This window comes from Chrysemys picta, chromosome 4 (genome assembly GCF_011386835.1).
Source record: "Chrysemys picta bellii isolate R12L10 chromosome 4, ASM1138683v2, whole genome shotgun sequence".
NCBI classification, from domain to species: domain Eukaryota; kingdom Metazoa; phylum Chordata; order Testudines; family Emydidae; genus Chrysemys; species Chrysemys picta.
The window spans coordinates 111,256,393-111,279,256 of record NC_088794.1 but is presented as its reverse complement, the minus strand read 5'-3'; the positions used below and the strand labels follow the sequence as shown (position 1 = coordinate 111,279,256).

The 22,864-nt window shown below is 43.8% G+C and overlaps 1 protein-coding gene across 5 annotated transcripts in view; it reads right to left on the bottom strand.

The window, feature by feature from the left end:
- Positions 1-22,864, bottom strand: part of TTC6 (tetratricopeptide repeat domain 6) — a 141,352-nt gene that overhangs the window by 111,198 nt on the left and 7,290 nt on the right. For 2 of the 5 annotated variants that reach the window (XM_005301542.4, XM_042858491.2), the window contains exons 3-4: positions 10,370-10,453; positions 271-492 (exon numbers count right to left, since the gene is read on the bottom strand). In XM_005301542.4, coding sequence (XP_005301599.2) covers positions 271-492; positions 10,370-10,453 — 306 coding nt within the window. The remainder of the gene's footprint in view (positions 1-270; positions 493-10,369; positions 10,454-22,864) is intronic. The other 3 variants (XM_005301543.5, XM_005301544.5, XM_065593337.1) reach the window with 3 other exon arrangements.

The window sequence follows — 22,864 nt, the reverse complement described above, 5'->3', positions numbered from 1 at the left end:
AATAAGTGCAGGACCCACCAGGATAGAGGAGGAACTTTCTCACAATATGTATCTAAGAGGTCCAGGCAGGTTTGTACTCAGTAGTCTGTCCCCAGCTGCCTCAGCTATGCTGGCTATCCTGCTATTTTCAGCACAATAGCTCAAGCAGAATGAGCATATGCCAGTCTACCCACGTGGGAAGCAAGCTCCCAGCTGCAGTGTAGACATAACCAGAGGGGCACAACACAATCCACCTCTAAGACTATAATTAAGCAGATATACAAATGTTACCTCTAAAGGCAATGTTACAGTTGTCTGTGATTCTTGTTTTCTCTCTTCATCCTCTGAAATTTTAGGCACTGGAAAAACTGGTTCATATAAGGGTGAAATGTCTGAAGAAGAGAACTTTAATTTATATTCCTCGGTTTCTACAGAACTAGGCATATCCTCTGAAAGTGGATGTGAAGTTCCTGGTGCCTGAAAAGGAGTTGTTCCACTAAGTGATTCTTTGGTCTAAGAGAGGAAAAACCAATTAAAATTTTATTTTTTGTAGACATGACATGTTAATACTTCTAATATGACTTTTCTGAAATATAGAATGTAAACACAAAATCATCAAAAGATCATTAAAATTCTAAAATTAATTTTCAGAACAGTTCAAGGTATTTTAGCTATGAACATACCTATGATATGATGATTTTTTTTATGTACACAAGGGAATTGGCAGGTTTAGGCTAAAAGTTCACGACTTCTCAGGAGTCTTCTTTTAGAGAGCTAGATCCTTCAGAACAATTATTTTAAGAATGCATGTTCTTGTGCTCTTTTCCCACATTGCCCCTCAGTATATGCTGACAGCAGAAGAAAAGTTGCAAAAGGCCTTGATTAATGGTACTACAGACAATGAGGATTCTACTAAATTTCACTTAGATGCTTGCCCATGAAACGGTGGAGAGTGTAGAGAGGTAGTAGAGTCAAGAAACTGAAGAATGAAAGGAAAGAGGTAGCTAGTAAAACAGAGAAGAGAGGAACAATATCTAAATGGAGGAGGGGAAGAGAAAGACTCAAAAACCTTACTAAGGATCCAAAAACTCATCTCCTCACTTACATCCCTAGGACTTTCACAGATGATCTTTGGTTCAATCCTCACAGCCAGTTACCCCTGGGACCTGATCTTTGGCCTAGATGTCAAGTTAGAAGACATAAGAACCCAGTCACTGTCTTGGAAAGACCATCACCTCATTAAAGTACTGGTCAGAGATCTTCCAGTGCCCAGGCAACCAGAAAGACCAATTATCCTGATTCAGCCATGGATTCCAACAAATTACAAAGCCTGCTAAAGGATGACAGCACTCCAGCTATAAGATCAGGAGCTGAGGACCTGGTGAATCATTACCATTCTACACTAGCCTCAACAACTGACATGTCTGCCTGAAAATGGCACCTTTCTTCCCATCACTCACAGATCTCCTTGGTTTTCTGAGACCCTGCACCAGCTGAAGAGAGAAGAGCAGAAACTCAAGTGCTAATGGTGGGGGAGAAAGACTGATTCTGACAAGATGAAACGCAATAATTTCTCAAAGCTGAGGCTGTATAACAAGTCAAAAGAACTTTTCTTTCAGCCTGCACTAAGGCTGCCGAATCCCACCCCAAGGAGCTATCAAGGGTGGTAAAGTGTTTTATCAATCCTGAATGCCCACAACCTGCATTAGAGCTGGGCATCAAGCACCACCATCTTGCTTCTCTGAAAAGATTAGACAAATTCAGGAAGCCTTCTCAAACAGCCTGGATCCATGCTTCCTATACCCACTATCCAACAGCCCACCTGCATTCCCAGAGTTCAGAACATGCCCTCATCAAGAAGTTCTGGACACCCTAAAGGAGTCTCAACCCAAAACTTGGGAATCTGACCCATGCCCTTCCTGGCTTGTGAAAGAGAATCATAAACAACCGTTACCACTCCTGACTGAAATAGATAATAATCATTCAGAGAAGATATAAGAATGGCCATACTGAGTCCAACAAATTGTCCATCTAGCCCAGTATCCTGTCTTCCAAGAGTGACCAGATGCTTCACAGGGAATGAAGAGAACAGAGCAATTTATCAAGAGATCCATCCCATCTTCCAGTCCCAGCTTCTGGCAGTTGGAGATTTAGGAACACTCAGAGCATGGCTAAAAGTCATTGATGGACCTATCCTCCAGGAACTTATCTAATTCTTTTTTGAACCCAGTTATACTTTTGGCCTTCACAACATCCCCTGGCAATGAGTTCCACGGGTTGACTGTGTTGTGTGGAAAAAATACTTCCTTATACTAGTTGTAAACCTGCTGCCTATTAATTTCGTTGGGTGACCCCTGGTTTTTGTGGTATGGGAAGGAATAAATAACACTTCCCTGTTCACTTTCTCCACACCATTCATGATTTTAGAGACCTCTATCATATCTCCCCTTAGTAGTCTCTTTTCTAAGCGTAACAGTGCCAGTCTTTTTAATCTCCCCTCATAAAGCAGCTCTTCCATACCCTTAATCATTTTGTTGCCCTTTTCTGTACTTTTTACTTTGCCAAGGGCTCTGTTCCTCTCCCTCGCCCCATAGCAGGGCCCCCCATTCTCTGCACCATGCCAAGGGTACAGTCCCTCTCCCGCCATTTCCCCCTTCCCTCACACCAAGGCCCCCTCTTATCTGCACTGTGCTGAGGGCTTTGTGTCTCTCTTGTCCCTCTGCCCCCAAAGTACCTTTCATTCCCCTAGATTGGGAAGAGTGGATGCCAGGAGGTGCTCTCTCCCCACACCTGGTACAGGCTTTGAGGGGGCAGGACATTACAAAGCAAGGAAGAAAGATTTCTCTCTCTGGCTGCCCCTACTGGCTGAGTACCTGCTAAACAGCTCCAACCAGAGAGAGTAATTGTTTCTCTTTTGTCATTCAGGGTGTCAACATGTTGAACTCTATTGGGAGAATGATCAGAGGTATTGTTATGCTGCAAAGTATTAAACAGATGATAGCAACTCCAAGTGACCCCCATTTTCTTTTTTTCTTCAGTGTTAGGATTGCACCCAGAATCACCAGGGATTCTGACCACAGATGCCTAGAACATGCCCTGAAATTTGGGAAATGATCAGGTTTGGAATTCAAAAGTTATTGTATCACAGATAGACAGAGAAATGTCATCACATTGAATATAAGGCCTTCACAAGCGCAAGCAAAAATGGGTACCAGTTATATGGGCCTTTGGGCCAAGGCCCCACCATTATCCTGGGGGTGGATTGGAGCTGACACCACTTAGAGGGAAAAGGCCCATACCAGAGCTCAAGTTGTGCCAGAACACTGTGTAACAGCGTTCCAGCACTTTTTGGGGGGAACCAGAAAATAGTCTGGTACTTCTGACTCAGCTCACTGCTCCAGAAGTAGAGATGGTGGCTCATTTAATGAGCTGCCCTCACTCATAAGAACATAAGAGCTGGTCAAACCGAAGGTCCATCTAGCCCAGTATCCTGTCTTCTGACAGTGGCCAATGCTAGGTGCCCCAGAGGGAATGAATAGAATAGGTCATCATCAAATGATCCATCCACTGTCGCCCATTCCCAGTTTCTGGCAAACAGAGTCTAGGGACATCATCCCTGCCCATTCTGGCTAATAGCAATTGATGGACCTATACTCCATGAATTTATCTAGTTCTTTTTTGAACCCTGTTATAGTCTTGGCCTTCACACCATCCTCAAGCAAAGAGTTCCACAGGTTGACTGTGCGTTGTGTGAAGAAATACTTCCTTTTGTTTGTTTTAAACCTGCTGTCTATTAATTTCATTGGGTGACCCTTAGTTCTTGTGTTATGAGAAGGAGTAAATAAAACTTATTTACTTTCTCCATACCAATCATGCTTTTATAAACCTCTATCATATCCACCCCTAATCATCTCTTTTCCAAGCTGAGAAGTCCCAATCTTATTAATCTCTCCTCATACGGAAGCCATTTCATACCCTTAATCATTCCTGAACCTTTTCCAAATCCAAAATATCTATTTTGAGATGGGGCACAGTATTCAAGATGTAGGCTTACCATGGATTTACATAGAGGCAATATAATATTTTCTGTCTTATTATCTATCCCTTTCTTAGTGATTCCAACATTCTGTTCACTTTTTTGACTGCCACTGCACATTGAGTGGATTTTTTAGAGAACTATCCACAATGACTCCAAGATCTCTTTCTTCTCGGCTCTTTTTGAGCTGTGGCGCAAACGTAGTATCTGTCTTTGTTGTATATCTCTTTTCAAGGTTTCAGGTCACACATTGTAGGAACCATAGACCAGACCATGCCATCAATTTTTGAGCAAAAATCCCCATTAGTATTAATATTTAGTGCAATTCATTGTAGTTCCTTTTGGTTACTATTCCACCTTTCTTTGTAAGTCCATTTATCCATAGAGGAATTGATTGCTTTTAGTCTTAACTTATCAAATATTGCAGATGCTGTATAAAATAAATATAGGCAATGAAGGAAAGATTGCACAGCAGGAAACATTATGTTGAGAAATTTGTCCTGTAGGATTCAAATATCTGTAGCCCAGTGTCTCCTGCAGTTCTGGATGCCTGGGCGGCTTACGTCTCTCTGCAGCTCATGGAGGCTGATCAGTGTTGTGGCGCTGCCTGGTCTGGCGCTGCCTGGTCTGGCCAAACTCACTGTACTTCTGCTTGCCACCAGATTCTCTGCCTCTGCAGCAGAAAACAGTAGCAGTTTCGTTTGCTTCCATCCTTACTCCTTCTATTTTAACTTTTCTGCTGGGTTTTCTGGGCAGTGGGGAGCAGCGTTCTCCTTTCTCTGTATTCCTCCTCCTCCCTGGGTTGGTTAACTTCTCCGGTTTAACCCTCTCTGAGTTTCCGCTACAGTGTCTTCCCTGCTGGCTACTCTGCCCCTTACAGGCCTGGCAGAGCAGCCAAGAAAGCACCAGGTCAAATCCAAGTGGTCATCTATATATGAGGCAGCCTTCTCAGGCTTGGAAGATAGTGAGTTGTGTGCACCCTGCATCCAGCCTCTGTTAAGTCCCGTGACTACGAGTCAGACAGGCGGGTGAGGGTCACCCAGTCACTGAGGCAGCCATGACTCCAATTGGGGAAAAATGGATGAGGAACCCCAATGCAGAGCTGGGAGAGGCTCCAAAAGTGAGGAGGACCCGCACCACTCGACTCAGGGGTAAATACCAGGGGACCACTGCAGAACAAAAAGGGCCACAAGTCCCGCCCCCACAGTCTTAAAGTGGGTCAGAGCACCATGGGGAAAGAAGCAGGGCTTCTAATCAGCCCCCTCCCTCCCAAACTCAGGAGGGCTCTGCCAATGAGTTTCTCCCTCCCTGTTCTGAGAGGAAATGGGACCCAGTAGGCAGATTCTGTGACAGACCTCTTGAGAGGATTCCAGGCTCTAAGGAAGACAAGCCACAAAAGTCCTAACCAAATTAAGAAACACAGTAAAAGAACTAAAAAAGAGCCAGCGTGGCTTAACAACCATGTAAAAGAAGCAGTGAGAGATAAAGACTTCCTTTAAAAAGTGGAAGTCAAATCCTAGTGAGGCAAATAGAAAGGAGCATAAACACTGCCAGATTAAGTGCAAGAATGTAATAAGAAAAGCCAAAGAGGAGTTTGAAGAACGGCTAGCCAAAAACTCCAAAGGTAATAACAAAATGTTTTTTAAGTATATCAGAAGCAGGAAGCCTGCTAAACAACCAGTGGGACCCCTTGATGATCAAGATACAAAAGGAGCGCTTAAAGACGATAAAGTCATTCCGGAGAAACTAAATGGATTCTTTGTTTTAGTCTTCATGGCTGAGGATGTTAGGGAGATTCCCAAACCTGAGCCGGCTTTTGTAGGTGACCAATCTGAGGAACTGTCACAGATTGAAGTGTCACTAGAGGGGGTTTTGGAATTAATTGATAAACTTAACATTAACAAGTCACCGGGACCAGATGGCATTCACCCAAGACTTCTGAAAGAACTCAAATGTGAAGTTGCTGAACTATTAACTAAGGTTTGTAACCTGTCCTTTAAATCGGCTTCTGTACCCAATGACTGGAAGTTAGCTAATGTAACGCCAATATTTAAAAAGGGCTCTAGAGGTGATCCCGGCAATTACAGACCAGTAAGTCTAACATCGATACCGGGCAAATTAGTCGAAACAATAGTTAAGAATAAAATTGTCAGACACACAGAAAAACATGAACTGTTGAGCAATAGTCAACATGGTTTCTGTAAAGGGAAATCGTGTCTTACTAATCTATTAGAATTCTTTGAAGGGGTCAACAAACATGTGGACAAGGGGGATCCAGTGGACATAGTGTACTTAGATTTCCAGAAAGCCTTTGACAAGGTCCCTCACCAAAGGCTCTTACGTAAATTAAGTTGTCAAGGGATAAAAGGGAAAGTCCTTTCCTGGATTGAGAACTGGTTAAAAGACCGGGAACAAAGGGTGGGAATTAATGGTAAATTCTCAGAATGGAGAGGGGTAACTAGTGGTGTTCCCCAAGGGTCAGTCCTCGGACCAATCCTATTAAACTTATTTATAAATGATCTGGAGAAAGGGGTAAACAGTGAGGTGGCAAAGTTTGCAGATGATACTAAACTGCTCAAGATCATTAAGACCAAAGCAGACTGTGATGAACTTCAAAAAGATCTCACAAAACTAAGTGATTGGGCAACAAAATGGCAAATGAAATTTAATGTGGATAAATGTAAAGTAATGCACATTGGAAAAAATAACCCCAACTATACATACAATCTGATGGGGGCTAATTTAGCTACAAGTCAGGAAAAAGATCTTGGAGTCATCGTGGATAGTTCTCTGAAGATGTCCGTGCAGTGTGCAGAGGCAGTCAAAAAAGCAAACAGGATGTTAGGGATCATTAAAAAGGGGATAGAGAATAAGACTGAGAATATATTATTGCCCTTATATAGATCGATGGTACACCCACATCTCAAATACTGCGTACAGATGTGGTCTCCTCATCTCAAAAAAGATATACTGGCACTAGAAAAGGTTCAGAAAAGGGCAACTAAAATGATTAAGGGTTTGGAACGGGTCCCATATCAGGAGAGATTAAAGAGGCTAGGACTCTTCAGCTTGGAAGAGAGGAGACTAAGGGGGGATATGATAGAGGTATATAAAATCATGAGTGATATGGAGAAAGTGGATGAGGAAAAGTTATTTACTTATTCCCATAATACAAGAACTAGGGGGTCACCAAATGAAATTAATAGGCAGCAGGTTTAAAACAAATACAAGGAAGTTCTTCACGCAGCGCACAGTCAACTTGTGGAACTCCTTGCCTGAGGAGGTTGTGAAGGCTAGGACTATAACAGCGTTAAAAGAGAACTGGATAAATTCATGGTGGTTAAGTCCATTAATGGCTATTAGCCAGGATGGGTAAGGAATGGTGTCCCTAGCCTCTGTTTGTCAGAGGATGGAGATGGATGGCAGGAGAGAGATCACTTGATCATTGCCTGTTGGTCCACTCCCTCTGGGGCATCTGGCATTGGCCACTGTCAGTAGACAGGATACTGGGCTAGATGGACCTTTGGTCTGACTCAGAACGGCCGTTCTTATGTAAATCTGCAGCAGAGCTTCTGAGCTCCCAAAGGACACAAAAAGGTTTCAAAAAAATCTAAAAAGGGAAAGAAAAAGTTCAAAAAATCCAAGTGATATAGGTTCCCTGACTCCTCTTACTCCTTCACTCCTCTGTGACAAAGTTCCTCCTCTATCTTGGAGGGTCCTGCGCTTATTAGCAGATTTTCTTGCTTCAGAGATTCACCATGTGGGTTGGGGAACAGCCCAGAGACCTTCCCCTCTGGAAGAACCCACAGTCCAGGTCAATTGGGAGGTTTGGGGGGAACCCAGGCCCGCCCTCTACTCCGGGTTCCAGCCCAGGGCTCTGTGGACTGCAGCTGTCTATAGTGCCTCCTGTAACAGCTGCATGACAGCTACAACTCCCTGGGCTATTTCCCCATGGCCTCCTCCAAACACCTTCCTTATTATTGTTTGTTATTAAACAAAAAAAATTTGTTTGACCTTACAATTGTTGTGTATTCTGAGGGCCCTATTCTGAAAAAAATAATATTTGCCAGTACAGGCCCTAGATTTGTAAAACTTTTTGGTAGGGGTCAGGGGGTAAAGGGGAGTAAGGGACAGAGTCCCTATATTTGGGAGTCTGGGGGAGGGTGAAGCCTCCCAGATAGGAATAAAATTGGAAAATAACTTCTGGACCTGCATCCATGCTCCAGAAGGAAAGTTGGCAGCTCAGTAACCTGAGCAAAACCCAGGGGGAACCTTTGACCTGGCTTCCCACTCCATTAGGAGAGGTCATAGAATCGTAGGTCTGGAAGGGACTTGAGAGGTCTTCTAGTCCAGTCCCCTGCATTCAAGGCAGGAGTTAGTATTATCTAGACCATCCCTGACAGGTTTTTGTCTAACTTGCTCTTAAAAATCTCCAATGACAATCTCCGTAGGCAGTTTATTCCAGTGCTTAACCACCCTGACAGTTAGAAAGTTTTTCCTAATGTCCAACCTAAACTGCTCTTGCTGCAATTTAAGACCATTGTTTCTTGTCTTAATCTCAGATGTTAAAGAGAACACTTTTTCTCTCTCCTCCTTGTAACAACCTTGTATGTACTTGAAAACTGGTATCATGTCCCCCCTCAGTCTTCTCTTCTCCAGACTAAACAATTTTTTCAATTTTCCCTCAGAGGTCATTTTTTCTAGACCTTTAATCATTTGTGTTGCTCTTATCTGGATTTTCTCTAATTTGTCCACATCTTTCCTGAAAAGTGACACCCAGAACTGGATACAATAGTCCAGCTGAGGCCTAATCAGTGCAGAATAAAGTGGAAGAATTACTTCTCGTGTCTTGCATTCACCACTGCTGCTAATACAGCCCAGAATAATGTTTGCTTTTTTTGCAACAGTGTTACACTTTTGACTCAAATTTAGCTTGTGGTCCACTATGACCCCTAGATCCCTCTCCAGAGTACTCCTTCCTAGGCAGTCATTTCCCATTTTGTATGTGTACAACTGATTGTTCCTTCCTAAGTGGAAGGATGGTGGCTTGGTAACCTGGGAAGACCCCTGGGGAGCCCCCAGACCTGGCTTCCCGCTCTGGAAGGAGAGATAGCAGCTCAGTCACCTGGGCAGTCTCCAGGACAACCCAGGGGAATCCCCAGGATTTGGCTCCCTACTCAGCAATTACAGGCCAGTAAGCCTGATTTCAGTACTGGACAAGCTGGTTGAAACTATAGTAAAGAACAGAATTGTGAGACACATAGATGAACATAATTTGTTGGGGAAGAGTAAACCTGTTTTTTGTAATGGGAAATCATGACTCACTAATCTACTAGAATTCTTTGAGGGGGTCAACAAGCACGTGGACAAGGGGGATCCAGGGGATATAGTGTACTTAGATTTTCAGAAAGCCTTTGACAAGGTCCCTCACCAAAGGCTTTTAAGCAAAATAAGCTGTCATGGGATAAGAGGGAAGGTCCTCTCATGGATCGATAACTGGTAAAAGATAGGAAGCAAAGGGTAGGAATAAATGGTCAGTTTTTAGAATGGAGAGAGGTAAATAGTGGTGCCCCCAGGGGTCTGTACTGGGACCACTTTACTATTCAACTTATTTGTAAATGATCTGGAAAAAGCTGTAGACAGCTGTATCAAATTGGCAGATGATACAAAACTACTCAAGATAGTTAAGTTCAAAGAAGACTGTGAAGAGCTACAAATGAAGGGTCACATAACCCAACGATACATATAAAATGATGGGGTGTAATTTAGCTGTTACCACTCAAGAAAGAGATCTCAATACATTATATACTCTCAGCTGCTCAGTTTACAACTGTGAGCAACACTAAGAACTTGTCTAAGCTTAAATATGTAACCATATATAGCTAGAATGTATGTTACAGAAAAATAAAATATACACACAAATATATATAAGAACTTTTATTTACTCAAGGGCCCATTCAATACAAGCAGTTAACTTGAATAATTGATTAATCATGTTTATTATTTGTAGTGCTTAGGGACCAACCAAGAACAGGGCCCCCTTGTGCTAGGCACTGTACAAACAGAGTAGTGTAATGTCCTGGCCCTCAAAAATACTTGCCATTGATTTCAGTGGGATTTTGCATATGTCCAGTAATAGGAGAATCAGATCCAGGGGGAGACAGAGAAAAAGAAAGTAAGAAAAAGAACAGCATATTTGACTTTTATGCAGTATTATAAATGTTTTAAAACACTGTTTCGTTTCCTTTCACTTTTATCAGTTTGAAACATGAACTGCCTATCTGAGCAAGACAGCAAGCAAACACAAGCACAATAACTTATGTTTTAACATTCCTAGATAACACTGAACTTTACCAGGCTCGGCTGCTGAAAACTTGTCACTATTTCTTCATTAGCTTGAGATTCAGTCTTCTTTTCCTGAGATTCAGCTGATGTCTGCTTTGCAAACAAGAAAGAAAATTAAGTATGATTTTATGACTTACGGTATATTTTTATCCTACAGAACAAAACACCAAAGTGATATATTTTCATAAGCATGAGTTTTGTTTTTCACTGCAAATGCTGATTAATTTGAAACTAATAAGTACATTTATGGACAAATGATCTTAGGCCCCTATCCTACAAACACTTTTGCACATGCTTAATTTTACTACCATGAGTAGTCCCTCAATGGACTTACTTATGGTAGTAAAGTGAAGCACATGCAAAAGCATTGCAGGATCGGGGCCCTCAAGAGCAGGATGTTGAGTAATTTCTTGACAAACCACCTCACATGCAGAATTCTGCAGGCAGAGCCAGCAAAAGAGTTACTACAGGGTTTAAAAGGGTGCTCAGCTCCTTGTGGAACTACTCCTCCTCTTGTGAAGTTGGGGTGTGGAGTCATACCATGTACGTGCTCAACGTATGCCATTTTGTTTCTGGTGCACCAAACTAGAAGCACCAATTCACCATGTTAAGTAAGATATGTATTTCTTTACTCCCCCACATGGTTGCTTCCTATGCATCTCCCGAGTATGTGCAGATAACTCACCAAGTGTGCATTTACTCTTTGTGACATATAGGGGCTTTGGGGGTCAAGTCCTAAAGACAGCACTAGCTAGTGTGAGTTTTATAGCTAAAGCTATATTTTTATTTCAGAACATTTCTTAAAAATGCTTTAAAAATCACAACAAAATTAGAAACATTTATAATCTAAACAATTCATAACCACAAGTAAATGCAAGAGCTCATTAAAGCCTTCAACAAAACATGTTAGAGAACAAAAATGGAAGAAAAGATAAAAGAACCCATCAGCAACAAAACTCCTACTGGGATTGATACCACTTATTTTCAAGTTAAATGTACAATTTTTCAGGACAATGCAGTTTTCTCTTATTGGGTACATTTTCAATCTAGCATAGTGAAGATTTTAAAATATACACGCAAACAGTTTTTTGCATGTAATATTCAATTTAATTGTAATCCAGCGAGTAACATTTCATTGAGTACATTAAAAATAAGCATCAGAGACCATGTATTTTCAAAATTGTGACTTATCAATGACATTGAGTAAAAAAGCTGTCTGCTCCTATCCAAATTTAATCTGAAAAACTATACAATGTTCTGAAAGGGACCCTGATGTATATTTATTACAACAACCATTATAATTCACCAATGACTTGCCACAACAAACAAAACTATGCTTTTCAAAGGCAAGGAACTGAACTGTGCAGATAACTTATTGTAACTAAAATAAATTCCTCTGTTTAATCTCCCAGTTCTATTTTTATTTCATGCTCATGTTATCAACCTTTAATAAATGTATCTCACTATATATGAAAATTTTATAATTTACATAGCAGTTTTATTTTACCCAAGAGATCACATTTGTTCTTCAATAAGATAGAAAATGTTAAAATAAGTTCAAGGAAGAATCTATATTTAATCTATATTCTATTTATATGCACTAAATCGGCATGCCCTGAAAACCTAAAGACCAGCACTTCAGCTGCACTAAATCAGGATAGCTCCGCTGATTTACACACGCAGAAGAACTGGCCCAAATAACATGGAACATACAACATGAAGATCCCACTAACACTTACATTTTGAGTAGTAGGTATGCTTAAAGCTTCAGGTTTCCAATAAAAGAATATAAAGAGGTTGCTATTCGTCCCACTAATGATCAAAAAGTGTATCTTAAAGCAGTGGAATGAGATAATAGCTCCTGAGATATAAGAACAGGTAGAACACATTCAACATCATCTTCCCAAGCTGGAACACACAACCTTCCTCCTTTTGCAACATCTGCACATATTTCAAACATAATCAATAATGGACTATCAATTACTGGCCACCATCAGTATGCTTAGTAGTATACAAAAATTTACCAAGACACAGTCATTCCCCAAAGAGCTCTCTCAACCTAATTCAGAAAAACAAAATAGTAGTTATGCACCTTCTCATTCAACCACATTGATCAACTCATCCTCTAAACAACAATAGAATTTATACCTGCATATTTCCACTGTATATATTACTTTTGTTGCTTTGTCAAAGTAAAAATTATATCTAACCAAACAATATCTTGAGTCCCAATAATATAATTCTGAGTGCCTTCTAGAGAGCAGCTCTCATCTTCTCCCAATAGGAAGAATTGTGGATATGGTGCAGCGCTGTTTTTTTTAAATAGATTATATGTACTATATGTTTATATTACAGAAGGCAAGGTCAAAGAAGTGCACTTTGCATTTGGAATGGAAGATGGTGAGGTTTGTTCTACAGTGTTCAACTGGCTCTAGAGAAAGCTCTGTTTTCCGCACAGAGGAACTTTAATCTTGTGATGGAAGGTTCCATTGTACCCAAGAAGCAATGTTGTCAATCACAGTGCTCTTTAGATGCTCACTGAGGTATCCTGGACCTAGACCACTGAGTGCCTTGAAGATAAGGACCAAATCCTTGAATTTGGTATGTTATTTTATGAGAAACTGGTTTAGGACAAATCTGACGTGCTTACAATAGTCTGTGTTGCTGAACAGATGTACTGTAAGTATTGCTGTTAAGGAAAAGACATTACTACATTATTAATTATACTAGAACTTACCTCACATTCAAGTATTTTCACCAGGTATTTTTGACTTCACTATTGACAGATATACATTCCCCGAAAATGCAGTTTTCACTTTAACTTTGATGATAGTCTCCATCACCAGTTGATAGAACAAAGTAGGTGACAAATGATACTAAGGGCTTGTCTGCACTTGCAAGTTTTGTGGCCAAAAACTGGCTTTTCACGACAAAACAGCGATAGCGTACATACTGCAAACATGCCTAGATTTGGTGACAAAAAACTTCCACTCCTGCGAGAGACTTTTGTCTTTTTCCCCTCCCTTTACTGTCGACAAACAGCCAGTGTAGACACCACAGGGTTTTTTTTTCAATTTTATTGGCCTCCAGAAAGTATCCCACAATTCCTATGCTGCCACTCTGGTCAGCGGTTTGAACTCCACTGCCCTGCAGCCAACCTGCCCCTCCCCCTTGCCAGCCCTGGGAATTTTAAATCTCATTTCCTGTTTGCTGACTTCCAAGAATAGCTTCCCAGGTGAGCATGGCTGGCTATCACACCAAACGTGCTCCCACTTGGACCACTGCTGAGTTGTTGGATCTCATGGGGAGAGGAATCTTTTCAGTCGCAGCTGCGAGTGACCTGTAGGAATCGGGACACATATGGGCAAATTTATTGGGGCTTGTGCAAAAAGGGATATAATCAGGACACGCAGCAATGCAGAGCGAAGATAAAGGAGCTGAGTCAGGCATACCATAAGGCGCAGTAGGCAAACCATCGCTCCAGTGGTGCACCTAAGATCTGCTGCTTCTATAAGAAGCTGAATGCTATCATCGGTGGTGACCCCACCTCCATCGCCGATTGCCCCATGGATACTTCGCATGCAGCTGAAAGGGGGAGTAACCCGGAGGTTTACATTGTGAATGAAGACGACGAGCTTCATAGAAGAGGATGTGGTGCTCCCAGCGGGGTCACCCAGTGGAGCAGGTAGCCAGGAACTTTTCTCCACTCCAGAAGTGCTCAATGGGGAGCAGGAAGCAGATGAGATTCCGCGTAAGTTGCTGTAGCTTGTGTAGGGAATCGAAAAGTGGGAGGCAGGTAGTGTTTTCTGTGATCTGGACATTACCCTGTGTAGCTAATCTGAATGGCCAAGCAGGGTGTTGATGGATATTGAACCTGCAGGGAATCCTCCAGAGAGAGGCTCTGGAAAGTTTCCAAAAGGTACTTGTTAATCCTCCGCTGCAGATTCCAAGGGATTGCAGCCTTGTTAGTTCCCCCATTATAGGAAACTGTACCATGCCATTTAGCAAGCACTGGAGCTGGGACCAAAGCAGCACATAGTTGAGCTGCATATAGACCGGGGTGAAAGCCGCAAGCATTCAGCAGCTGAGTCCTGGTTTCTCTGGTCACCCTCAGCAGCAAGATGTCAGCCAGCAGGTTGGCTGCCTGTGAAAAAGTGTGGGATAATTTTAGAATGAGATCCCTGCAAAGGTGCCCTGCAAGCTGTGACCTTTTTGTCCATATGCACAACAGCCTTCCCCCACTCCCGAAACTCACCATGACTGGAGTGCTCGCGGAGCTGTCTGTCCGCCTAGAGTCTCAGAGAGAAAGTGATTTCTACTAGCAAAATACCCTTTTTACCAAAATGTTTCAATTGTTTGCCGGAATGTAACAATCCCTTTTCTGTTCAGCGCAGACCTTGAAGAACATGCCATGCACCCCCGTGGACCGGCTGCGGCACATAAGAAAGAAGCCTAGGTGTAGCAAAGAAGACATGTTCCGCGAGGTTATACAGCGCGATGAGAGACAGACTAGGGAATGGAAAGAGTGCTGGGAAGCCAAAAGGCAGGACAGAAAAGAGAATGCTGCTTTTGCTAGGCAAGCGACAGAACGGATGATAAAAGTTATGGAGGATCATACAGAGATGCTCAAGTCTCTGTTGGATCTGCTCAATCTGCAGCTGTGAGTTCGAGCGCCACTGCAGCAGATGTACAATTCTTTGCCAACCCCACCCCCCTCTATACCCACACATTCCTTTGCACTTCACTGCACTCCTGAGTTTCCCCATCACTCCACCCACTCTCACAGCTTGCACAATGATAGCTGGAGCTACACACCGTTGTGAGGTTTTACCCTTTTTAACAATAAATAAAGGCTAAGGTATTTAATGGTACAGTGTTTTTATTCTGTGTTCTACAAAAGCATATAGCAATCAATTCACTCTCAGGAACAGGTTCCTAAAGCACTGTGTTGCATGGATCTTGGGCCCCAAAATTGTACATGGATGCAACAGGGAAGCAACTCCAAAGCAGACGTGTGTTACTGCCCCTCATTGTCAAAGTTCCTCAAAGCCTCTCTGATGTTAATAGCAGCCCCCAGGGTCCTCTGACAGCCCTAGCATCTGGCTGTTCAAACAGTGCAACCAAGTGCTCTGCCTCAGTGCTCCACATCTGAGCAAATATTTCACCCTTAGATTCACACAGATTATGCAAAGTGCAGCACACAGCTATGACCATGGGAATATTATCCTCGGTAAGGTCTAGCCTGCCATTTAAACACCTCAAGCGAGCTTTCAAACGGCCAAAGGCACATTCGACTACCATGCGGCACCTGCTCAGCCTGTTGTTAAAACGCTCCTTCCTGCTGTCCAGGTGCTCTATGTAAGGTTTCATGAGCCAGGGCTGTTAGGGGTAAGATGGGTCTCCCAGGATTACTATGGGCATTTCCCCATCCCCCACTGTGAACTTGTGGTCTCGAAAGAAAGTCCCCGGCTGCAGCTTTCTGTCCAGGACACTCTTCCTGACAATGCGTACGTCATGCACCCTTCCAGACCAACCTGCATTGATGTCCGTGAAAAGCCCCCGGTGATCCACAAGCACCTGCAACACCACGAGAAGTATCCCTTCCTATTGATGTATTCAGAGGCAAGGTGGTCTGGCACTAAAATTGGAATGTATGTGCCATCAATCGCCCCGCCACAGTTAGGGAAACCCATCTCTGCAAAGCCATCCACTATTTCATGCACATTTCCCAGAGTCACGGTCCTATGCAGGATGATGCAATTTATTGCCCTGCACACCTGGGGTATGTCTATACTATGAAATTAGGTCGAATTTATAGAAGTTGATTTTTTAGGAAGCGATTTTATACAGTCGATTGTGTGTGTCCCCACTAAGCGCATTAAGTCAGTGGAATGCGTCCACAGTACCAAGGCTAGCGTCAACAGTCCCGAGGCTAGCGGAGCGTTGCACTCTGGGTAGCTATCCCACAGTTCCTGCAGTCTCCGCCACCCATTGGAATTCTGGGTTGAGCTCCCACTGCCTGATGGGGCAAAAACATTGTCACGGGTGGTTTTGGGTACATGTCGTCAGTCGCCCCTCCCTCCGTGAGAGCAACGGCAGACAATCATTTCATGCCTTTTTTCTGCGCAGACGCCATACCACGACAAGCGTGCAGGCCACTCAGCTCAGCTGCCGCTGTTGTGTCCTGGGTTCTGCTGGCAGCAGATGGTACAATAGGGCTGCAAACCATCGTCACGCTTCCGCTGCCACTCTGCTCTCCTGCAGACGCCATACTATGGCAAGCATGGAGCCCGCTCAAATCACCGCAGCAGTTATGAGCACTGTAAACACCTCGCGCATTATCCTGAAGTATATGCAGCACCAGAACCTGCAAAAGCAGGCGAGGAGGCGACAGCAGCGTGGTGAAGAGAGTGATGAGGACATGGACAGAGACTTCTCTCAAAGCACAGGCCCTGCCAATTTGGACATCATGATGGTAATGGGGCAGGTTCATGCCGTGGAATGCCGATTCTGGGCCCGGGAAACAAGCACAGACTGGTGGGATCCCATAGTGTTGCAGGTCTGGGATGATTCCCAGTGGCTGCAAAACTTTCACATGCATAAGGACACTTTCATGGAACTTTGTGACTTGCTTTCCTCTGCCCTGAAGTGCAAGAATACCAAGATGAGAGCAGCCCTCACAGTTCACAACCAAGTGGCGATAGCCCTCTGGAAGCTTGCAACGCCAGACAGCTACCGGTTAGTCGGGAATCAATTTGGAGTGGGCAAATCTACTGTGGTGGGCTGCTGTGATCCAAGTAGCCAACGCAATCACTGAGCTGCTGCTATCAAGGGAGTGACTCCGGGAAATGTGCAGGTCATAGTGGATGGCTTTGCTGCAATGGGATTCCCTAACTGTGGTGGGGCAATAGACGGAACGCATATCCCTATCTTGGGACTGGAGCACCAAGACAGCCAGTACATAAACCGAAAAGGGTACTTTTCAATGGTGCTGCAAGCACTTGTGTATCACAAGGGATGTTTCACCAACATCAATGTGGGATGGCCAGGAAAGGTACATGACACTCGCATCTTCAGGAACTCTGGTCTGTCTGAACGGCTGTTCAGCTATAGGCTGAGCAAGTGCAGAATGGTGGTAGAATGTGCTTTTGAACGTTTAAAAGCGCGCTGGCGCAGTTTACTGACTCGGTTAGACCTCAGTGAAACCAATATTACCATCGTTTTTACTGCTTGCTGTGTGCTCCACAATATCTCTGAGAGTAAGGGGGAGACGTTTATGGCGGGATGGGAGGTTGAGACAAATCGCCTGGCCGCTGATTACGCGCAGCCTGACACCAGGGTGCACTGTGCATCAGAGAAGCTTTGAAAACCAGTTTAATGACTGGACAGGCTACAGTGTGAAAGTTCTGTTTGTTTCTCCGTGATGAAAACCCGGGCCTTTGGTTCACTCTACTTCCCTGTAAGCCAACAACACTCCCCTCCCCCCTTCGATCACCGCTTACAGAAGCAATAAAGTCATTGTTGTTTCAAATTCATGCATTCTTTATTAACACTGCTCTACAGCCAAAATGCTTCTGAAATAAATGTAGTCAAACTTTACTAATTCTGGGTCACTGAGAACGAAAATGATGCTTAAAATTGTTGATTGGCTGTAGTTTTCAAGATATGCGATTGGGTCAGTATATATGACCCCTGACTTGGGAATGGCGGAGGATAAGTGAGTTATAAAGGGAAGGGATCTCAATTTAAACCAGAAATGACTAAAATACATCTTTGACTGGATCTATGAATAAATCTATGACTGGGTTTGGACAGTACTTGCTTTTTAGGCAAAACAATGAATGATGCAATCTGAAGCTGGTATTGCGTCATACATGATATGAATTGCATCATGTTATTCCTAGAAGTCATGGATGATGCAATCATAACGAAGCTTACATCACTCTGCTGAACAAATTGCCCTAGATCAGCTCTAGAAATCATACAGTGTCGTGCTCTCTTATTTGTCAGTGTTTGATTTTGCAAAGGGACACATTTCTGTTTAGCCAAAGTGAGCAGAGATGCCTCGTACTTGTGTGAACAGTGCAGATAAACTTCTGCTATGTTTGTGGTGACGTGACTTTTGCATCACAAAAGCGCAGTATAACCACTATGGTTAAGAAAGCCTATCACCTTTATTTTGGCTGCAAAATTGGAGATCAGGATAAGAGGTGGGCCCCACACATATGCTGCAACACTTGTGCAACAAAGCTTCACCAGTGGTTGAACAGGAAAAGGAAATCTATGCCTTTTGCAGTGCCAATGATTTGGAGAGAGCCAACAGATCATACCAGCAATTGTTACTTCTGCATGGTGCCTCCAGTTGGGAAAGGTGTGTCAAAGACGAAAAAGTGGACTGTGCATTATCCAAACATTCCATCAGCTATATGCCCAGTACCCCACGGAGAAGGACTGCTGGTTCCTGATGCACCAGAATCATTCTCACTTGAGTCAGACGAGGAAGAGGAAGAGGATGAAACTTCTGGTCCTGAACCATCAATGTCATAGGACCCACATTTTCTCCCATCCTCCTCCTCTGAACCACACCTCATAACACAAGGTGAACTGAATGACCTTGTCAGGGATTTGGAACTACCCAAGAGTAAGGCAGAGCTGTTGGGCTCCAGACTACAGCAGTGGAATCTCCTGGCAGGTGATGTTAGGGTTTCCATGTTCCGTGACCATCAAAAGGATCTTGTCCCATTCTTCTTCATGGAAGATGATCTTGTAGCCTGCAACAACATCGATGGTGTGATGGCAGCCCTCAACATCGTTCACGATCCAGATGAGTGGAGACTGTTCATTGATTCATCGAAGACAAGTCTTAAAGCTGTTTTACTGCATAACGACAATGTTTTGCCATCATTCCAGTTGGTCATGCAGTCCATATGAAGGAAACCTATGATAACATGAAACAACTTTTGAGGTGCATAAACTATGACCAACATCAGTGGCAGTTTTGTGGCGATTTGAAGGCTGTTGCTCTCTTGCTTGGTCTGCAGACTGGATACACAAAGTACTGCTGTTTTCTCTGCGAATGGGATAGTCGTGCAAGGGATTCCCACTACATCAAGAAAGATTGGCCACTCCGACACTCATTGGAGCCTGGGAGGAAAAGTGTTCAGCATCCACCACTTGTTGAATCAAGGAAGATTTTGTTACCACCCTTACACATCAAGCTGGGTCTGATGAAGAACTTTGTCAAGGCCATTGACAAAACACAAGCAGCTTTCAAGTACCTCCGTGGAAAATTTCCAAGGTTAAGTGAAGCTAAGATAAAGGAAGATGTCTTTGTTGGTCCTCACATTCGTGAACTTCTTCGAGATGATGCATTTGACCATGCACTGCATGGCAAGGAAAAGACGGCATGGAAAGCCTTCCAGTTAGTGGCAATAAATTTTCTCGGAAACAACAAGGCAGACAACTACAGGTTGTTGGTGGAAAATCTCCTCAAGGCATACAAAAGCCTTGGTTGCAACATGTCACTAAAGATACATTTTTTGCACTCTCATCTAGATTTTTTTCCACCGAACTGCGGAGCAGTGAGCGACAAGCACGGCGAGCGATTTCACCAGGACATTGCAACAATGGAGAAACACTATCAGGGCAAATGGAGCCCATTAATGCTTGCAGACTATTGTTGGACAGTGACAAGAGATGCTCCATTTAATGAATACAAGAGACAAGTCAAGAAGCGCCGAGTAGACACTGAATAGGACTAAACTATGTATATAATAGTTTTTTGCCTTTTGTTTCATAATAAATTTTATTTATATATCTCTTTTGCTGATTTTTAAAGTGTTACGTAAACAGGACAGGTGAAATATTATCATGTAAAGCAACCATAAACACATGAAAAGACCTAGGTTTACAATTTATGATTAAAACTCTACTATCTACACAATATACATAGACATAAAATGTAAAAACGTAAATATCTTAGAAACAGTAGCCAATCAGTTGTTTTAATTGTCATATTTGAATTCAGCACATCAAAATACATAATAAATAGCACATTTTATCACTGAAGCAGACGACTTCTCAAAAATTGTAGACCAGTGTAATTAGTCTCAGAAATAGGGGGATAACTGCCAAGGTAGCCTGGGAGGGGTGGAGGAGGAGTGAAGCACCAGGTGGGGTGGTGGAGGAGGGAAGGACAAGGCCACACTTCACTTCAAAACTTATTGAATGCCAGCCTGCTTTTGCTTGGGCAGTCCTCTGAGGTGGAATGGTTGGGTGCCCGGAGCCCCCCTCCCCGCGTTCTTGGGCATCTGGATGAGGAAGCTATGGATCTTGGGGAGGAGGGCGGTTGGTTACACAGAGGCTGCAGCAGCGGTCTGTGCTCCTGCTGCCTTTCCTGCACCTCAACCATACGCCGGAGCATATCATTTTGATCCTCCAGTAGCCTCAGCATTGCCTCCTGCTTCCTCTCATCACGCTGCCGCCACTGCTCCTCTTGCTCCCGGCATCTCTCCCCTTGCTCCCGACACCTCTCATCTCGCATGTCCCTCCAGTCCTCGCGTTCATTTTGTGCTTTCCTGGACTCTGACATTGTTTGCCTCCACGCATTCTGCTGGGCTCTTTCAGTGTGGGAGGACTGCATGAGCTCAGAGAACATTTCATCACGAGTGCCTTTTTTTCGCCTTCTTATCTGTGCTAGCCTCCGGGATGGAGATGACAGTGGTAACGTTGAAACATTTACAGCTGCAGGAGGAAAAAAAAAGGAGAGTTGGGTTGGCCATTTAAAAGGAGGGGCTAAGGTTTTTGGGTTAATGCGCAGCACAACCTCAACTAAACCCCCCCCACACACCTAATTTTCTGGGATGATCGTTTCACCCCTCCCCCCACCGCGTGGCTAACAGCGGGGATGATTTCTTTTCAGCCACAGGCACACAGCCCAGCAGGAACAGCCACCTCTGAATGTCCCCTTAATAAAATTCCCCTATTTCAACCAGGTGACCATGAATTATATCACTCTCCTGAGCATAACACAGAGAGATAAAGAACGGATGTTGCCTGGCTGCATTCCAGTAGCTTTACTGGCCGCGAATATATCCCAAGTCTTCAGGACAAATTAATCATTAAACACGCTTGCTTTTAAACCATGTATTATATTTACAAAGGTACACTCACCAGAGGGGCCTTCTCCGCCTTCAAGGTCCGGGAGCCCGGGTTGGGAGGGTAATGTCTCTAGGGTGATAAACAGTTCCTGGTTGTCGGGATAACGGTTTCTCCGCTTGCCTGCTGTGCGCTATCTTCCCCTTCTCCAAAATCCTCATCCCTGTTGCGTGAGACTCCCTTGCAGGAGTTCACGTACAGGGGTGGGGTAGTTGTAGGAGCACCACCTATAATTGCATGCAGCTCATGATAGAAGCGGCATGTCTGGGGGTCTGATCCAGAGCAGCCGTTTGCCTCTGGTTTTTCGGTAGGCTTGCCTGAGCTCCTTAAGTGTCACGCGGCACTGCTGCGGGTCCCTGTTATAGCCTCTGTCCTTCATGCCCTTGGAGATTTTTTCAAATATTTTGGCATTTCATCTTTTGGAACGGAGTTCTGATAGCACGGATTCGTCTCCCCATACAGCGATCAGATCCAGTACCTCCCGTTCGATCCATGCTGGAGCTCTTTTGCGATTCTGGGACTCCATGGTCATCTGTGCTGATGAGCTCTGCATGGTCACCTGTGCTGATCAACTTGCCATGCTGGCCAAACAGGAAATAAAATTCAAAAGTTTGCAGGGCTTTTCCTGTCTATCTGGCCAGTGCATCTGAGTTGACAGTGCTGTCCAGAGCGGTCACAATGGAGCACTCTGGGATAGCTCCCGGAGGCCAATACTGTCGAATTGCATCCACATTACCCCCAAATTTGACCCGGCGATGTCGAGTTCAGCACTAATCCCCTCGTTGGGGAGGAATACAGAAATCGATTTTAAGACCCCTTTAAGTCGACAAAAATGGCTTCATCGTGTGGATGGGTGCAGAGTTAAATCGATCTAACGCTGCTAAATTTGACCTAAACTCATAGTGTAGACCAGGGCTTGGAGCAATACAGCCCCAACAGAGAACTTTCCTACTCCAAATTGATTTGCAACTGACTGGTAGCAGTCTGGATTCGCCAGCTTCCACACAGCGATTGCAATACGCTTCTCTACTGGAAGGGCAGTTCTCATTCTGGTGTCCCTGTGCAACTGGTCAGGGGCCAGCTCAGCACATAGCTCCATGAAGGCTGTTTTACGCATCCTAAAGTCCTGTACCCACTAGTCATCATCCCATACCTGAATGACAATACAATCCTACCAATCAGAGCTTGTTTCCCTAGCCCAAAAGCAACAGCCTACCATATGCAGCTGCTCTGTGAATGCACAAAGCACTGATAAGTTGCTTCTGTCCATATCACACTCGGGTGCCTGAGATTCATCCTCTGCTAAATTTGCGAGTAACTCTGAGAGTAACTGTGCTGCCATGAGCA